Source organism: Cladophialophora psammophila (genome assembly GCF_000585535.1).
Source record: "Cladophialophora psammophila CBS 110553 chromosome Unknown aczJe-supercont1.24, whole genome shotgun sequence".
In the NCBI taxonomy this organism is placed as follows: Eukaryota; Fungi; Ascomycota; class Eurotiomycetes; order Chaetothyriales; family Herpotrichiellaceae; genus Cladophialophora; species Cladophialophora psammophila.
Window position 1 is genome coordinate 98,249 of NW_006912945.1, and position 18,043 is coordinate 116,291.

Below are 18,043 nucleotides of genomic sequence, written 5' to 3' on the forward strand. Positions count from 1 at the left end.
AGTCATTCAATCACCATGGTTCCAGCAGAACCTCAACATCGAAGTTCTATCATTTTCGTTCACCGACCAAAGCAAGTCCACAGCACACCTTCTATCCCCAATACAATACGCCATACGCTGTGGATTTCAATCACAGCGACGATTGGTGTGGTACTCTGGCAAAACAAACAACTAAAAGCTAACCCGTACCTCTAGTGCAGAGAACACGTACAGCCGTAGACATGTCGGACCAGGTGATATTTCAACCAACCTCAGGGTCTGCACTCAAAATTAACATGCTCAATACCGTCGAAACGAAAATTGAAACCCTGACCTTGGCTGACCTCGAAAATCCTCCAGAGGAGACCAAGGCTCCTGCTCGACCACTGGGCGTGCCTACGCTTGCATCACTCAAGAAGCAAACCCAGTGTCCACTGCATCAATTGTGATTGGAGTTTTCAAATCAATCCCACGCTGGAAGCTGGGGCTCGACGATCAATTTCGCCGCTTCTGCCACTGGCTACCCTACGCCGGGGGATGCAGTCTACGCAGCCAAACAGCTGAGAAAGGCGGCCGCCGAGTGGAACAGCCACAACGTGGGCGTCAGCTTCAATTGGGTTTCTGATGTCGATGACGCCGCGTTTGTCCTTGCTTACGGCGGCGACAAAGAAGGTGTTCTTGCCAGTGCGTTCTTCCCAAATGCTAAGGTTTTGAATACACCGTGGGTATATTGCAGTGCTTTCGACAAGACCGTGGAGGAGGGCGGGTGGACCAATCACTCCATCATGAAGAACGTCTTCTTGCATGAGCTGGGGCACGTCCTGGGCCTTAGGCACGAGTTCGCACTGGACCCGGCCCTGTATAAAGGAGGCGCCTTTCGGATGGGAACGACAAACCCAAGGTCTGTGATGAGCTACGAATTCCCGCCGAAAATCCAAGACAGCAACGTTCTGGACACAAGTGCGTTCTACAAGCTGCCACCGCTGGAGTTCTTTACTCCGAACAATTGAGTTCGAATGGCCAGAGTCGTGACAGCTCTTGTCCTGTCATCTGTTGAGGAAGGAACTTCGACTGAGGTACACGGACAGGGAAATGATCGAATCGCAAAATTTAGGGAGTCACTCATTTGTACTCAATGCTTCACCTACCAAAGGAAACAGATCTGTAATCACTCTCATCGCCTTGGTTATATGTATTTGAATGAGAATAACTGCTTTCGTATATAAAAAAAGTTCCCGATGCAGGGATATGCATGATGCAGCACGTCGTTGAGATCCGTGGGGAGGCGCTCGAATCATCCAGAGAGGAAGAAATCGGAATGGATCCGAAGAGGGTAGCTGGGCTTATACAGAGAGTTTTATCCAATGACTAGCGAAACGCCGTACCCAGTAGCCCAGAAGCAACCCCGATGGACATCAGACGGACCGAGAGAAGCGGCTCTCGTCGCGTTCGAGCAAGCTTTGTGACAAGCTTAGTGGTTTGAATGCTTGACAACGCAACGCTTATCCTTCTCTGTACACCACGCGACAGCGCTAAGACTGAGATTTCCATGGCAGTCGGTATGGGGAAATTGGGAAGGCGGTTTGTTGCTCAGATCTCTACCCATCGCCTTCCGCATTGGTACTAATCGGCTTCCTGATTTGGACACGCTAGCCATGTTATGCAGTAGGCCTTCGCTAGTCATTAAGCGAAGCGGGCCCACTGACCCACCTGGCTTACCGCCCCTATTGTCTAACATATTAACTAGCCATCTCCTCCACGCCTCCGCAGTGATACTGCTTCCTGGATGTATTAATACGTATATTGCTGCTTGGTCTGTTCAAGACCGTCCACTTGTTGTGACGACATTTGTCACCGTCCATTCTTTTAGTTGCCTCTGATCCCATTCCATTTTCGGGATGAAGATTGCGTCGTTGTTTCTGGCCCTCGCAGCTGCTGTTACAATCTGTCACGGCGAGAAGCCAGACGAGCGGGATGATTTCAATGTACTAATCACTACTACCATCACGAACACCCATTTCGTCTGCCCTTGTACCAGGATTTTGGGCTATTTGAAAACACCATCCTTCGGCTCGATTTCAACCTGGTCGTATTCATCAGAACGAGCTGGGCGTCCACGACATACATCTCCAGGCGACGCGACGACGACGATATCGGAGACTGGTCTTCCCAATGTCTGGCTTGATTGGACTAGCACGGCCGATCTGCAGAGTATTCCAATAACCCCTTCGTGGACACCATCTCAGTCCACAAGTTCCCTGATAAGCTCATCTATACGGTCCTCAACAACACATTCAAGAAGTCATTCGAAGAGCCCGTCTGGTCCGGAAACCTCTCCAAGTGTCAGCTTGTGGACCACTCACGTGCCCTCCCTTTCATATCCGCCTTCCTCAACGAGCCAAACCTCAACCACAAGAGACCCCGGGACAACATACTCTCGACCTGCCGGGACCAGTGTCCCTCCTACTACTTCTTTCGAGGCAGGGACGAGCACCGCTAGCTCATCGAGAATATATACTTCGAGAATATATACTGTAACAGAGCACTTCAGGGTTCGGCATGCACGTGCAACAACGCACAGAGGCCTGTCCAGCAGATCGGGAATCGAGAACGCGTTTCTGGTTGATACTGACAAAACACTACCAACACCAACCAGAGGGGCAGCGGCTAGGGCTACGAACACCTAGCACAGCGGCAGCATCGAGGAACAGGACAGGACTGACAAAACACTCAAGAATAGACTGACGGCATCAAAACCATTGAATTCATGATACTCTGCTTAAACTAATGAATGGCACACTGCCAGCACTGTAAACTGTTCCGCACCCCCCTCTCTGCCAGCCCATTTAGGTTTGACATGTGACTAGACAACTTTTCCTCCCTGCCACCGCTCTACCAGCCCAGCACAGCACAGCCACCTTGCCTTGTTACAATACAAGCTCTACGAGCTCCTCGACCACCACTAGCTCTAGTGTCTCTATCTACACAAGCTCGACCTCATCCCTGACCGTAATTTCAACCACAACTCCCACCTCAACTTCAACGACAACGACAACGACAACGACAACGACAACGACAACTTCCACCATACCAACAACGGTAAGGATGTACTTAGATCCTTTTTTTCTCTCTAAGAAGCTAACTTCGCTAGACGCCCATTACTACCAACACCATCGCCACAACCGTAAGCAACACTCTCTAGACAAGTCGTCCATCTCTTGTAGATCTTCCGGCTAAATACCCTGACAGACAACAACCGCTACTACGACCACACCTGTAAGTACTGTATCTCCTCGCTTCTTATAGAAAATGGAAGGGTAATTCAAACATCATCAGACTACTGCTACTACTACCCCCACCACAACTACGACGACTAGCGCATCATCCGCCTGTCCCACAAATGCTTGTCCAACCTCGACAACGGCAGTACGTATCCATTCAGCATCCTGTTGACCCCTTCAGTAGAGGGTAACAATATCCCAGAATGGCTAGCTAACCACCGCATCTTCTCCACAGGACCTCATAACGGACGGCAGCTTCGAAGACGTCTCCTCCGACTCGATAGGAGTATCGGAGGCCACCAGCGGCGACTGGACCGTCTCTGGGAACGCGTTTTTCGACCAGAACAGCGGGACGGATTACGACACGCCCGACGGTGTGAAATTCGTGTATGTATCTCTTAGTATCCTTTCCGTCTCTGTGTCTGGCCATTTGGATGTCTCTTCCCCCCTCCCCGCTTTCTTTCCGCTGCAAACAAACGCCTCAATTCTCAAGGGTACTAGTAGCTGACGCACTCCGCGCAGATACTTCCGCGGCGTCTCCAGCACGCCCATCTCAAGCGTCTCGCAAAACCTGACAAACCTCGTCCCGAACACCTTCTACACTCTCACATACGACTACGCCGTCCCCTATGTGGCAAACCCGCCGCCCGCAGCCGGCTTCTCCTCGTGCTCCCTGACGCTCCAGGTCGGCGACGTGTCCAACACCGACCTTATCGACTTCTTCGGCGACACGGCGCAGCCGGCGTGGGGACGCAGCGAGTCCCTGGACTTCCTTGCCGAATGTTCGGAGTTGGTGTTCTCGCTGATCTGGGATTGTTCCGGCTTGGTGCCGGGGAATGAGATTGATTTTGCGCTTGATAATGTGATCTTCACCGGGGTGCAGTGTGTGGAGGGACCGGTGTGATGTGAGCGAAGTGCCGTCCCTTGATAGGTCGCAAGGCGCTAGCAAGGCCAGATATACCCAGAGGGATACCAAGGTTGCTCAATTGTGAAGGAGGGAAGCGATACACTCTGTATATATGTATCACTTTACCCTCCTCGAAATCAGTGCATAAAATATCACATTATCTCGATTTTTTCTGTCTACACGACTACCTACTCTGTATATAGTACATACATGCTGATATATCCCCTCTTTCCCGAGATACAACGATAGATACCTATTGCCAGATCTCGTCTGCACAAAATAGGTGGGTAGACGCAAGTTAGATTTCATCTTTTACGACACTTTTCTCTCCTTTGAGGCCCGTTCTGTTCAGTCCTTTTCAGGCCCCTCCGAAGCCAGTCGTCCGTCCCAAGCCCGAAATCATGCCACCGCTGGCCCGCCGCGCGCTACCTGTGGCATTCTTCTCGTCTTCTTTGGCTTTCGTGGACTCCTCTCCTTGTCTGGAGCCAACGGACCTTCCATACCCCGCCGCCGCAGCATCCTGGGAGAGACTCGCCAGCCTCTTGCCAATAGCTGCGGGGTTCGGGGCTGTAGAGTTTTGAGCCTGCTGACTTGAGCTCCTCCTCGGCCCCAACTTTGGCGGCGGCGATCGCATACCACTACTGACCTGCTGGATGAGGCTCGGTGTCGGGACCGACGTGGGCGGAGTGGGAACCCCTGATAGAGGCCTGCTCATCTTTTGGCGGAGGAGACTTTACGCCAGACGGAACGCGCTGGATTTTTGCCGGTGGTGACTCAATGCTAAAGGGCGTCCGGTCGAGCTTTGCCGGCGGAGATTTGACCCCTGATGGAGTTCTGCCGAGCTTGGGCGGCGGCGATTTAATGCCCGAGGCAGTTCTGTCAAGTTTCGGTGGCGGTGACTTGATGCCTGATGGAGTTCTGTCGAGCTTTGGCGGTGGGAACTTGACTCCTGACAGTGCCTTCCCAAGGTATGGTGTGTCCTGTGCTGATCTGGCTGTGACGCTCTTCTTCGGCTCAGACGATTTCTTCGCGAGCTTGGGCGGAGCGGTTTTCTTCTCGCCCTTGCCGGCACCTCCGAATCCCATGCTCGGTATGCCAGGCAAATAGGCCGCTGCTCTAGACACATAGTTCTTCCCGGTCTTCGCTGCGTCCTGAGCACCATGTGTTGCATCTTGACTAGCGCCTTGGGCTCCTCTTCTTGCTACTTTCGCCGTCTCATCAGCTTTGCCCGTCGTGGTATCGAAACCCCCTTGTATTGTTTGAGTCGTATTCTGCACAGTCGTCCCTGCTGCTTCAGATACTTCACATGCTTTATTCTTCACTGGAGCAAGTGTGCGATCTTTCGCTTGGTGAATGATAGGTGCCTCGCGCACAGTACGCTTTGTGGACTGTACTGCAGGATTTTCCTTGGGATTCAGTGTGTTCTTGATGGTCGGTGTGACCATATCGGACAGTGTGGCTGCTGTGCCATTGGCAGCGGAAGTAGTATTTTCCGCTGTCTTGTTTACAGAGTCTGTGGCTTTTTCAGTCATTGTTTTAGGTGGTGCTTGGAATTTTCCCGCCCTATCTTGACCACCACCTGAAAAGGAAGGCATGCTAGGCAGAGAAGAGAGGTATTGCGAGGCTTGCTTAACGTAGCTTTGCGCTTGCCTTGCTCCTTCATTGCCATTCTTAGGTGCTTGCCCCGTGATTTCGCCGGCATCGGTGGGACTGGCTTGTTGAATCGCGCTGAAACTGGATCGGTTGATATGTGGCATACTCGGCAGATGTTTGTAGATGTAGGTTGCATAGCTTTCTGTGGAAGTTTGACCTGCAACATTGCCAGCCTTGGTGGGGCCTTGTCCAGCCTGCTGTAGATTGCCGGCAGCATTTTGCGCATCTTTCGCTGTGAGGGCGCTCGGCACGTAGAAGTACTCGACAACCCTGGTAATCAAGGTCTTCGTCGTCCGCTCCTGAATCTTCTTTTCCAATTCCTCGGCCTCGGCTTCTCCTTCGGCGGCCTCATCTACCTTGCCGCCATGGGACTCCCTCCTGAGGAGCCACTTTTTCTGCGCAGCACGGGATTCTTTCTCCTCTTCCCTTTCCATCTCAACTAGCTCTTGCTGTTCTCGTTCAACGGCGGTCATGTCGATATCCTCAAAGCCAATCTTCTTGAGAATAGCGCCGATAAGATAGCGATAGCGTTGATGGCTGCTGACATCTTCCGAGACATCGAAGTTTTCGACGGTGTTCAGACCTTCCACCTTTTGTAGGCCGGCCACCCCATACTGAATAGCTGATGTGCGGTACATAAATCCAAGCACGTAATCATTGACTGAGAAGACATTGACAAGTCTGCCAGCGACAATACTGCGGAGAACTCTCCAGTCGCTGGTATCGCTGGGCGTTGGGGAGCCAATCATGACGGCATTCTCAACGATTCCGAATTTCTTTCTCTTCGCCAGACTCATAAGGCAGGTGTATATGACGCGAGCACCGAGTGAGTATCCAATGAGCGTAACTGGCCGCTCACCTTGGACGCGATTGGCCAGTGCATCCGCCAGAACCTCACCGGCCTTGTCGGCACGGCTTTTGGCAACGCTGAAGGGGTTGTCAACGACCCTTGCGACCTTCATCAGGGCCATTGGCCACATCGCCGCAGCAAGGTCTGCGAAGATGGTCCGTGATATGATTTCTTTCTGCGCATATCCCCAAGCCGCAGACTGGACCATGCCGTTCATGGCATTTCCCAAATTCAGCAATGCTTCAAGTTCATATTTCAACGCAAAGACTTCAGCACCCGTACCCAGGGAACGCCAGGGTTTGACCACCTCCTCTTTCTCGGTCAACCAACCTGAGACGCCAAGGGTGACGCGAAGTTTGTGGTCGTGTTCGCTAGCTTCTTGCGCGCCTTTGGCCTCATCTTCGCTGGTCTTCTTGTCACTACTGCCATGCACGGGCAGAAACTGGAAGTCTTCAACTTGGCGCGCATATGAGTCCATCATCTGACCCGTCATTCGTCCACCATACGCGCCGAACAGTCCACCGACGAGGACAGCGCTTCCTGCCACGGAGCCCAGATAAGTAGCCGCGGAGGTGGCGCCGAGTCCGAGTCCGCCCATGACCGAGCCGACGCCTGCAGCGACAAGGGGTGCAGCCATGCCACCAGTGACGCCGAGGATTGCAGCTCCGGCCGCTGTTGCATAACGAACTCTCCATTTTCGGGTCTCTTCATTTTCCCTGATCTTCTTCATCTTCTCTTCGTCAGCCGTCAGCTCTTTCGCCGCTTCGAGCAGACCTTTAGCCGTGGCGTACTCGTCCTGTTCAAAAGCCTTCAGGGGCAGTTTCAGTGATGACGTCAAGTTGAGTAGCAGAATGCGAGAATACGCATTGTAGTGCTCCAAGGACAGGAGCAGCAGGAGCAGAGAATGAAGAACCAGCGTTCGCTTGTCCATGGGCAGTTTCGTCAATGGAGTTTTGGTCGGGGGGAACAGGTCTTTGAACTTCAAGTTGACCATTCTGGTCCCAGGCTCCATGACCTCAGCGGTGGTTGTTGGTGCTGGAGGCTTTGACACATCAGCATCGGCACCCTTCTGAACTTGCTCTTGAGCAGCGGGTTCACTGTTGACAACCCGGCCAACCCGGAGGATGACCTGCTCGCGCCATTCATCGAAGGCCTTCAGGCAGTTCTTCTTGAGATTCTTCATCTTTAGCGTGGCCAGATCTCTGTCGATTTCGGCCTTCATTTTCCGCTCGCGGTCGTAGGCAGCGACATCGGCTTTTGCAGGGTCCACTGCCATCATCTTCTCATCCTCGGTCAGACCTTCTTGGAGAAGATTCTTGTCCAGTCCTGCTGTCGAGCTGAAGTTGTCGAGAATCACTTTGCGCATTGACCCGGTGATGCGGGCAATGAGGAGGGTCAAATCTGCGCGCTGGGCGGGATCGAGGGTGGTGGTGAGATCAGTCTCATTGGCACTGCTTGTCTGAACCTTGGTAGCCGGCGCGGAGGCGGTTTGTTCGGCCATGGTGGTCGATGCTTCGTTAGTTCAACCTGCCGCAGAGTCGCGCAGACCGAAGCATGTATTCTCGCAGCCAGACTGCCTTCAACTCAACCAGCTGGGTGAATGGGGAGAGCAAGGCAGCGAAAGGCAGCGAGATCTGATGAGTGAAAAGACGCAGACGATGATGAAGTACTGTAAACGAACAAAGGGATCAGTCGAGGTGTAGCAGTCGAGGTGTGTTGAGGTATGCTTGGGTGTGGCGGTGCAAGTAGACTGACTTCATGCGGATGAGAATGAGAAAGGCGGGAAATGACGTATGGCAGCTTCACGAGCTGAATACGAGATACCGTCATCACTGATGCTTGTTCCCTGTTCCCTACCCCTATCACGCACTCATGAATCGATCGCCCGGGACTGGCGCTTCTCGAGCATCGTAAAAACAGGGCCGCGCGAAATAAAAGCAAAAAGAAAATGATCCAAACACTGTACGTTGTTCGTACTGTTGTAGAACACCGCATTCAATCGTATTCACATCTTGTCCTTGCGTGGGCTCATGTCTTAGGCTTTTCCGCTCCAAGAAGTCTAGAATGGTACAAAGTGACCTAGAATATGCAATTGCTGGCCGATCCCATCACTCCGGTCGCCTTGCTTTTATAAAAATGCAGCCTGAGGCCTGCTTGGGCAACAACAACCTAAAGAATGGTTCCGAAGCTGGTAACACGGTCAGCACGGCGCGCACAAACGGCTGAACTAGTCATCAAAACCTACCCAAATGTCTGCTTGATGCTGCGAACGTAGTAGCCTTCCCAATTTCTCTGCACCACTTCCTCTTGTCCAACCGGCACTCCGGTCCAGGTCACGCGCATATTGGTCACGCGGTCAACGTCGTTCTGGTCGAAGAAAATTTCCTGGGTGCTCTCGTGTCCTTCTGGCCATTGTGCTAGTCTCCATTTCTGGATGATCTTCTTCGGTGGCTGCAGGTCGACAAATTCCCCCGTGACATTGCCGTCAAAGATGGCGAACTTTCCGCCAACCTTGGCGCCTTCGAATAGCCGGGGAGGTGCGCGTGTGAACGCTGCGAGCCGTTGAGGATCGGTAAACGTCTGATACATCTCTTCCGCGGTTGTGCGAAATTCATCGGTCGCCGTGACAGTAGTTGTGTTGATGGACGATTTGCCGCTGGTGGAGGTTGTGACAGGGGCGGGGGACAAGGGCTTGCGTTCCTTTTCAGGATGCCATGTGGGCGTTGCGAAGCCGCTCGATGGGTTCGAGCCCGGCGCGTGCTGAAGATCTTTTCCGTGCTCTTCGATCAGAGCAGGACTGAGTTTAGAAAACACCTGTCGAAGTTGAGGGACCAATTTCGATCGGACGAGATCTTTAACGGGTTGTTTCTCCTTCTTCTCCGAATAAATATCGATTTCAAACTGCGCCAAATTGTCAGTCATGACCTGGCCGACTCATGCACGCTGAGCTGATGTGAAACATACCACATAGTCGTCAGGCTCCGTATCATAAGCACACTCAGGGACTCTGATGCTCCCACTAACATCAGTGCCCTCTTGGGTTTTGCCTGCATAACGAATGAGCCATTTCTTTCCCACTCCCGACTAGTGTAAGGCTTGTACCTTCATATTCTAACTGCAGCGCGACATCAAAGATTGTGATGACTTTGCCCTTCCGCTGGCTGACCTCCACATCGCCGTCCATCGAGATTAGTCTTGTGATCTTTGCCGACACTCCATCCTCTTCCGCCGAAACCTTCTGGACCTCTCTGTCTAAATATTCTCTAGCCCAGGGGCCCGCATCTTTGTTGACCCAATGCCAGTTATTGGGGTTATGGAGGACCATGATGGGGAGATTGGGAGTGGTGTCCAGGCGTCAGACAAGGGGTTCCTGTTGCAGTTGCAGCACACATCAGCCTCGTGTATCACAGACTCAATCCGCAAGTTATTGGACGAGGTTGTGGTGTTCAGATTGTAGGCTCAATGCCATATAAAGCTGATCCGCATGTAAAGAGTACAAGTCTTCTCAGACTGGTGCCAGCTGAATTCTCATCATAAGAGGCGAGAGAGGAAGAGCAACATCTACACTTACCTTTGGATATGCGCTTCAAAGAGGAGGCATCAGTGTTGTGGAAGAGGATCGCGTGTCAGGAACAAGGAAAAGATTGTCAAGTCGAGCAAATCGAGGCAACGGAATTGGAGAGAATTGGAGAGAAAAGCTGCTTGGTGGCCTGCGAGCCTAGTTGGTGGTTCGCTGGTGACCCGGGCTATTAATACCTAGGCTTCGGCACCAAAAAGAAATCGAAGAGAAACACAACGAAAAGAAATCCATGCCAAGCTTCTGTGACAGGGACCATCCACTTATTGCCCTCTGCTCGATACTGCAACTGAACACCGAGGGAATCGAGCCTTTATGTAGCCTAGCTAATGCTTTGTCCTTTCCCGCCATGAACGAACCCATGATGAAACCTCTCTAGCCTTCGTTCTAAGGCCTAGAAAAGAGAAACGCCGTTTTCAACCCTCCTAACCCCAGAGCGCCCAGGGGCCTTGGTCAAAGATGATCTGTACACATTACTCCCACCGGTGTGCAATCAGCAACGTCCCACACCACCCATAATGAGCTCTCTCAACAATCCCATCGTCACCTCGTACTCCGTCTCAAGTGCCATCTTATTCCTGCATCCGTTCCTATCGGGCGTTCTCGATGTACTCCGCACTCGGTTTCTCATATTTCGCACAGAAATACTTCGCACTATTCCTTGACAACCAGGTGCTGAACTTACTGAGCTCGGTCTTCAGGCGAGAAACGGCCTCCGCGTCCATGTTTGTCTGGGCAATCATTTCCGGCAGGTTGACGATCATGCGTGTGAGATGTTCGGCGCCGTAGCAATCGCCGGGGCCCTTGCCCTCCCACTCCTTGTAACGCCCGGATTCCCAGAGTTTCCGAACCTGTACCGATGGTAGCGATCAGTGTTAGGATCCGGAAATGGGAGCAGGCGCTAAGAAATGACCTACCTCTGCCAACTGACTTCTCTCAAAGCGGTACAACAAGATCTTACCAACAGCTTTCTCAAAGTACATTTTCAATCCCGCACAGAACTCCTCCAAAATGTCTGCTTCGGGCGAACACAGGCGGCGGTTCATCTTTTCTGCGTTGAAATATTCGTCGATGATGTAATTCGCAGGAGCTTGACTCGGCAAGGGGACGAGAAGCAGTGATTTCGTAACGTTCTCCCAATCGTCAACAAGGAGATTCTTCAGGTGGTCAGGGACATTGATGCGAATTGATGGGCGGAGGTAGAACGCGTCTTCCTGCGAGTGCATGGTCAAGTAAGTACATATTCCTTGTTCAAGGTCAAAATCACGGGTAGGAAACTGGGCAATCCTAGCAAATTGTAGCACTGGGTGCTGTCCACGGCGCGAGGCAGGGGAAAATCCAAATCCACGTCCTGAATCCTGGGTCCTGGGTCCTGGGTCCTGGGTCCTGGGTAGGTCATGCAAGATTACTTTGAACACGATTAGCGCTTCCGGATTCGACCACTTCTGCGGCGAGTGCGAGAGCATCCAGGCCTGTTATGACTCGGTTAACTGGGATCCTGGCGCGCAAGGCCGATTCGAGGTTGTGAGCACCCAAGTCTGCGAACTCCTGTTGCCTATCGTAAAGACTTCCACGTCGCATGTAGCTTTCCTCAACTTCTGGGGATGTAAAGTCGCATTCCAAGCCCTCCCGTTCGCAGTAGTGGCAGACTGGTGTTACCCCATCGCATGACACACCATGTGTGGCGCACATTCGGCATCCTTCGGTGCGAAAGTCATTGAATGTGGCCGTACCGATGGACCGACTTGCTTGCGCCGCAGATTCAAAGGCGCGGTCGCCAGCGGCAATGGCAAGGTCGAGCAGAGCATGGTCGTCGCCATTGCATCTCATCCTGGCCCTAGCGGCGAACGCGTTGATGATTTCCGCTTCGTTCTCCCGCTCATATTGTTCCCAAAAGGGTGCATAATCCGGGACTTCCTTGAGAACCCAGGGGGGACGACCCTCAAGCGCGCTGAACGGCAGCTTCACCAGAAGTTCTTCACGGATCCAGACAGCACAATGATCAGGGATGCACATGAGATTTTCCTCTGTCCAGCCGGCGGGAAATCTGTCGCCATCGCGGTTGATTTTCTCAATAAGCCGATAAGGGAACTTCAGTGCGTCGAATGGTGTGCTGGACCCTGGGGGGTCGACCTCAAGAGGTTGGCCGGGTGCACCACCAGCAGGGGCCGCTCCGTGATCCTCATCGTCGGAGTCAATGTCGGAAGGCAGATCTTCAAATTGGTGGGGGAGTTCCTGGCTTGGTCCGAGATATCGCAATGTGTATCGTCTACCATCCTTCCGTGCACTTCTGAGCTCCTCGTCGATTGCTTCCTCTTCAAGGTACGTGGTTCCGCTAATCAGTGGTGCGTGAAAAGTCGTGCGCTTTTCCCAGGAACTATGACTTAGAAATTCTGGCCCATCCTTAGGCGCAGGCTGTGCAAGGAGCCGGTCGATGTCGGCAGGCGTGTAGTTCGTGGTGTCTTTGATATTCCAGGGACGTAACGGTTGCTTGGGCGTCATTGCATCCGTACAACTGCGAAGCTGTCGGGGAGCTGGTGTGGTAGTGATGCTGCTGCGAAGGGTTCTGGGACTTTTGGCAAACCCGGAAGGTGACTGGGTTATCTGTTGCGAACGACGACCTTCGTTGTTTCTCTTTGCAACGGATTTGGATTTGGCATCAGAAACCGCCGCTGCGGTCTGGACGCTCCTCCTGACAGAAGTCACAACATCATCTTCACTTTCTTCATCCTCGGCGTCTGCAATTTCTTCGTCTCCCAACTCCAGGGAGGAGAGCACTTTATTATTTCGAACTCTCGAACTGCCTGCTGTGCGATAGGGGAGACTGTGAGCTTTGGAGCGACCATAATCAGAATATTGCAAAACTTTGGGCTGCCCTTGTGTTGCACCAGATTTCTTTCCGACGTTGGCACTTCTTTTCCCACCGACAACATCGGCGTCATTTGTGGAAGACTTGGCAGCCTTAGAGGTGGACAATTGGTTGTTCGACACGCCAGCCGACAAATTGTGGTTGCTGGAAGTTGCAGCAATGGTCTTCTCCTTTGTTGCGGCATTGCTTGACTTGGGTGGGTTTTGCCTCGTCGTCTTCTTCTTCCTGGCAGGACTAGTGGCCACCGATGCTTTGTTCCAATTTGTATTTGCAAGAGCATTCGTGGCCTTGACTGCAGCTTTGCGGGGCACATAAAGAAATTGTCGCAGGTCTACTGGATCGTTGCTTTGTCGTTCCAAGCTCGGGCTGGGCTCGACCTCCTCTTCATCATCCGCGATTGGCGGCTCGTCCAAGTCGTCGTCGTCGTCCTTAGTATCCAGATTTGGTGCGGGAATATCCTTTGCTGAGGCTTTCTCGAGATCCTTGTCCTTGGGCGATCCAGCAGTCCAGGACATCATGTTGAGACGGGGTACATTATCATCATCACGGGAATGAAACACTCGGGTACGGGTACGCTTGTGGGACGGGAAATCACCACCAACCTTTTCTAGATCATTATCTCTTGTGCGCTTGGATCCCCTACCGCCAGCAGCAGGGACAGAAGATGTACGTTCTTCTGACCCTCTGCCAGATCCAATCTCCGAGCCTTGTCCTCGGCGGGTTTTGCCAGTCACTTTGGGGCCGGCTTTGAGTGCGGCTTGCTGACGCAGATTTGCTGCAAGTTCGCGATTTTCTTCTGTGTTTTTGCGAAGTCGATCCTGGGGGACCCAGTCGTCCCAGCTGGAAGAGCGAAGGTTAGCATTTTCATGTCTGGGGGAAAGATGGAGAGAACTGCTTCCGGTGAGAAAAAGAAAAGAATGGGTGGGAGGCAGAGGCAGCGCGGACGCTGCATGTGAATGTGGGAAATTCACGTTCAGACACGTCAACTGTCCACACAAGACCGTGTGCCTTACCGTCTGGGCAGGATCAGAGAGTGTACAACCGAAGTCTTCGAACAACAAAGACGCAGAAAGAACAGCAATTCAACAGAACAAGAGCGCGACTAGGGCAAACAAGGATGACGAGATTGAGACTCACGTATTCTTCCAGCCTTTGTAGTGGACCTTGTAGTGGTAAGGGGACTTTGTCTCTTTGGGATCTGTTTTCTTCACGTCTGTGATTTTGGCATCATACAACAGCTCTCCGTGGAAGCAGAGCGCCTTCTCATCCTTCGCGTACATCGGTTTGTTATCGTTTGTCTGCGGGGCCATGATTATGGTGAGACAAGGCCTTGATCTGAGATTTCAGGACATGGGAATCTCGAAGTCAGGCCGAGAGGAAGTGAAAGAAATCGCTGACGGGGCTCCTCACAAAGGAGAAGATACCATCAGCAGGATGAGCCAGTCTTGGAGGAGAACAAAGAAGATGGAGGTTACAGGGAGGAAGAAGAAAGGAGAGATGTGAAAGTGGCCGCGGCATCAGAAAGACACAAAAGCAGCGACTGGCATCTGAGCTGAAGTGACCAAAGGCTAGAGCCAAGGCGAAGCCTGCGCTTATTGGCTGGCGAGAACGCGTCCTATATCCGAAGTTTTTCCGATCCGCGAAGGCAAAGTCGCTTTGGTCGCTCAAATCGACAATTGAACAACATTCTGTCCATAGGAACAAAATGGACACAACCATTATCGACTCTTGTTTAGCGAAACTAGACAAGGTGGGATAGAAATTCCCATGAGGAAAGCCGAGTCAGGAGCCATCATTACCGACAAGGCTACCGTTTCAGGGGCTCAGACCCGGACATCAAGGCGTCAACCACGAGGAAGCAGGACGATCTTCTCGGCACTGAGAGGCAGCGACGATACTCTCTGATTTTGCTAAGTGAAGGCGAGCCACAGACGGCTAGGTGGCCACGGCTCAGAAGGCAGGAGACCGAAGGTCAAGGGGAGATCACAATTTACCGGAAAGAACAAAGTCGATTGACTCGGAAATTTCGTTTTATTTGGTCAATACCTGGGCGAAAGAGCACGCAGAGGGGCAGTTCTCTGTGTCAAAGCCTAACCTTGTCACCACGACCGCAATCCAGAGAGTCCACTTCTTTGCCCTGTGGTTGTGAGACCTCTGCGTCATATCACCATCGTCGTCCGGCGCCATGCCACCCCAACCACCCTCTGAATCGGAGATTTTAACCTCCTACCTCCTCCACCCTTCACCTCTCCCAGCAATCCTGCCGTACAAATCATTCCTGGCACTTTTACCTCCCAGCCTGTCCTCCTTTGCACGGCAGCATCCGACAGAGCTGAAGCGTCTGTATCGAGACCTGCAATTCCAGAGGGACGTCCTCATTGACGACGTGCGGAGGCGGATCGAGGACGAGTGTCGCCGCAGCGTCGAACTCAAAGCGAGACTGGGGCGGCAAGTCCAGAGGGAGGAAGGATTGTTGAGGGTCGCCGTCAGGAAGAGGAAAAGGGGACACGGCAGCATTGGCAGTAACGACGATAACAACAATGAGGACGCAGAACACGGAGCGGCGACAGATGACGACGACATCGATGCCGAGGAGAAAGAAACCCAGTTCGACACGGCGCTCCACAATGGACAGCCCCTGGGTCATACTCTCCCCATGGCAACCGCAAAGCACAATCACACAACGACCACACTCCTCGCCGCAATGACCACCGCCAGCGAGGATCTGGCGTCCGAAATCGCAGATCTGGAGGCCCAGATCGCCACGCTGCGGAGCCAGTGTGAAGACAAGGTCGGGAATCTCAGTGACCTCCGGTACGGACGATTTGCGACGGCGGGCAGTAGAGCTAGCGGGGACAAGAGCAAGAACAGCGGCGAGCCCGTCGACGGGGTCGAAGACGAAATTGTAGCGGCAATCCAGGAGCTGAAAGAGACCTTAGTCCGCAATTGTCATGAGGATGGATAAAGGACAGCCCAGTCAGAAGAGGGCAAAGAGTTCGAAGGCTGGATTGTAGGATTGGAATAGTAGAACTACCTCGTATGCTTGTGCGAACTCTTCTTTAGTCCATGAAACAGAACGGTTTGGAAACTGCTTCCTAGTACGAGGGATCACCAGATGCATGAGACATGGAACCTCTTTTGTGCCCAGCGACACTGTTCCTAGGTCGAGCAGTACAGGGACCTCATGGAAACAGAGGTTAAGCTCGCGATGCACCTGGATGCCGGTTTTCTGAGTCTCGTGAATACTATGCTAGATGGCGGCTAGGTACATATATCATAAGATCAAAACCATTCCTTGATTGCCAGTTCGTTTCCATTCAGCAACTCCTGTTGTGTCGTCGTTGGTCCTATGCCATCGTCTTCCCTCAAGGCATCACTAGCTACGGGTGACCCACCTGTTCACCTGCTCCGCCACTGGCTGCCATACTTTACTTGTGCGCCGCAATGACTTTCTCCATCTCCTCCTTGCTGCCCATGAAGATCCCACTTCGGTCATGGATACCTTCTGGCTTCACCTCTAGCATCCTCTTCATATTGCTGTTAACTGCCATCCCACCCGCATTCTCCATAACTAATGCCATAGGTGCACACTCGTACAGAATCCTCAGTTTTCCCTTAGGGGATTTCTTATCCGCCGGGTATGCGAAAATACCTCCGTATAGTAAAGTGCGGTAAGCGTCGGCAACCATAGACCCAATGTAGCGGGCACTGTATGGCTTGCCGCCCTTTTCGGTGGGGTATTTGAGCGACTCGAAGTACGCCTTTGTTTTGTCGGTCCAGTATAGGGAGTTGCCCTCGTTCACAGAGTAGATGGCACGCTTCTTTGGGATGCGCATGTTCGGATGTGTGAGGATGAATTCTCCTAGGGCGTTGTCCTACATTATTTTGTTAGCACGAGAATAGCTCTGCCGCGCATAGAAAGGAATGTTGAGCGATCCGCTTACCAAAGTGAATCCGTTAACAGAGCCGCCTTTCATGGTGATGACGAGTTGAGCGGAGGCGCCATACATGGTGAAGCTGGTTCTGTTAGGATTGTTCCGTTGTCTAAAGGCCTCACATTCCAACCTCCGACTTACCCAGCAGCAAGCAGTTCCGTGCCTGGCATAAGGAGATCCTCTGGGGAGGGTTTCTTGCCAACGACACTGTCCGGCAATTTCATAATTCCAAAGATAGTTCCTACACTGACACCGGCATCCAAATTGCTCGATCCGTCAATGGGATCGCAGGCCACGACGTATCTGGCATCATGGCTGTCGTCAAAGTATATCACCTCCTCTTCCTCTTCCGACACTAGGGCTCTGCATTTTCCAGATCCGCGCATGGCCGCCACGAACAGGTCATTGCCAATCACGTCGAGCTTTTTCTGATCGTCGCCTGTCGTGTTAGAAGAACCAGCGAGACCGGTCAGATTGATCAGAGTGGCGCGACGGATATAGTAGGCGATGGATTTGAAGGAGAATTGAAGGGCATGGCAGAGCAGTCTGCAAACACAAACACCGTTAGCCTTGAAGTGCTTTCTGTGAGGAAAGTGGTTTGGTCGGCTGACGTGAAGTCACCCGTTGCTTCCTTGTGCTTGCTCTGTTCTTCCGTCAGGAATCTAGTAAGGGTGATGATGTCTGTGTTGATTTTCTCCTCGCCCGTGCCGGTATTCTGGCCATTGGTATCTCCGTTGGTTGCCATTTTGAGGCTTCTGCTGTTGCTATGGTTCACTATGGAAGAGGAACCGTCAAGGACAGGGAGGTCTGAATGGGCGACGTAGGGCACGCGATGGGTATATGATCCTCGGTAGAATGGAAGACAGACGTCAGAGGAGCAGGGGACGACGGAAACTGGGGATGCAGAAGCCTGGGCAAGCAATCAAATGAATCAAGTGGAAACAGATACCAAGAAGAGAGAACAGGAGCCAGATATCTCAGGAAAAGCCAGT

At 52.5% G+C, this 18,043-nt stretch overlaps 6 protein-coding genes across 6 annotated transcripts; 2 read left to right on the top strand and 4 right to left on the bottom strand.

The window, feature by feature from the left end:
• Positions 1 to 221: 221 nt before the first annotated feature.
• Positions 222 to 989, top strand: A1O5_11154 (uncharacterized protein; the record flags this gene model as incomplete). Its single annotated transcript, XM_007751727.1, has 2 exons — positions 222 to 424; positions 461 to 989. 2 exons carry the CDS (start codon positions 222 to 224, stop codon positions 987 to 989), a joined length of 732 nt encoding a protein of 243 aa, XP_007749917.1.
• Positions 990 to 4,805: 3,816 nt separating this feature from the next.
• Positions 4,806 to 8,171, bottom strand: A1O5_11155 (uncharacterized protein; the record flags this gene model as incomplete). The annotated part of the gene is made up of 1 exon (XM_007751728.1): positions 4,806 to 8,171. One exon carries the CDS (start codon positions 8,169 to 8,171, stop codon positions 4,806 to 4,808), a length of 3,366 nt encoding a protein of 1,121 aa, XP_007749918.1.
• Positions 8,172 to 8,911: 740 nt separating this feature from the next.
• Positions 8,912 to 9,995, bottom strand: A1O5_11156 (uncharacterized protein; the record flags this gene model as incomplete). Its single annotated transcript, XM_007751729.1, has 3 exons — positions 8,912 to 9,571; positions 9,635 to 9,717; positions 9,773 to 9,995. The coding sequence occupies 3 exons, from the start codon at positions 9,993 to 9,995 to the stop codon at positions 8,912 to 8,914; spliced, it is 966 nt and encodes a 321-aa protein (XP_007749919.1).
• An 842-nt stretch (positions 9,996 to 10,837) lies between these two features.
• On the bottom strand, positions 10,838 to 14,426 carry A1O5_11157 (uncharacterized protein; the record flags this gene model as incomplete). Its single annotated transcript, XM_007751730.1, has 5 exons — positions 10,838 to 11,098; positions 11,165 to 11,626; positions 11,898 to 12,418; positions 12,521 to 13,956; positions 14,254 to 14,426. The coding sequence occupies 5 exons, from the start codon at positions 14,424 to 14,426 to the stop codon at positions 10,838 to 10,840; spliced, it is 2,853 nt and encodes a 950-aa protein (XP_007749920.1).
• Positions 14,427 to 15,301: 875 nt separating this feature from the next.
• On the top strand, positions 15,302 to 16,081 carry A1O5_11158 (uncharacterized protein; the record flags this gene model as incomplete). The annotated part of the gene is made up of 1 exon (XM_007751731.1): positions 15,302 to 16,081. The coding sequence occupies one exon, from the start codon at positions 15,302 to 15,304 to the stop codon at positions 16,079 to 16,081; it is 780 nt and encodes a 259-aa protein (XP_007749921.1).
• A 463-nt stretch (positions 16,082 to 16,544) lies between these two features.
• A1O5_11159 (fructose-1,6-bisphosphatase) lies at positions 16,545 to 17,796 on the bottom strand (the record flags this gene model as incomplete). Its single annotated transcript, XM_007751732.1, has 4 exons — positions 16,545 to 16,991; positions 17,061 to 17,133; positions 17,193 to 17,597; positions 17,663 to 17,796. 4 exons carry the CDS (start codon positions 17,794 to 17,796, stop codon positions 16,545 to 16,547), a joined length of 1,059 nt encoding a protein of 352 aa, XP_007749922.1.
• Positions 17,797 to 18,043: the final 247 nt, after the last annotated feature.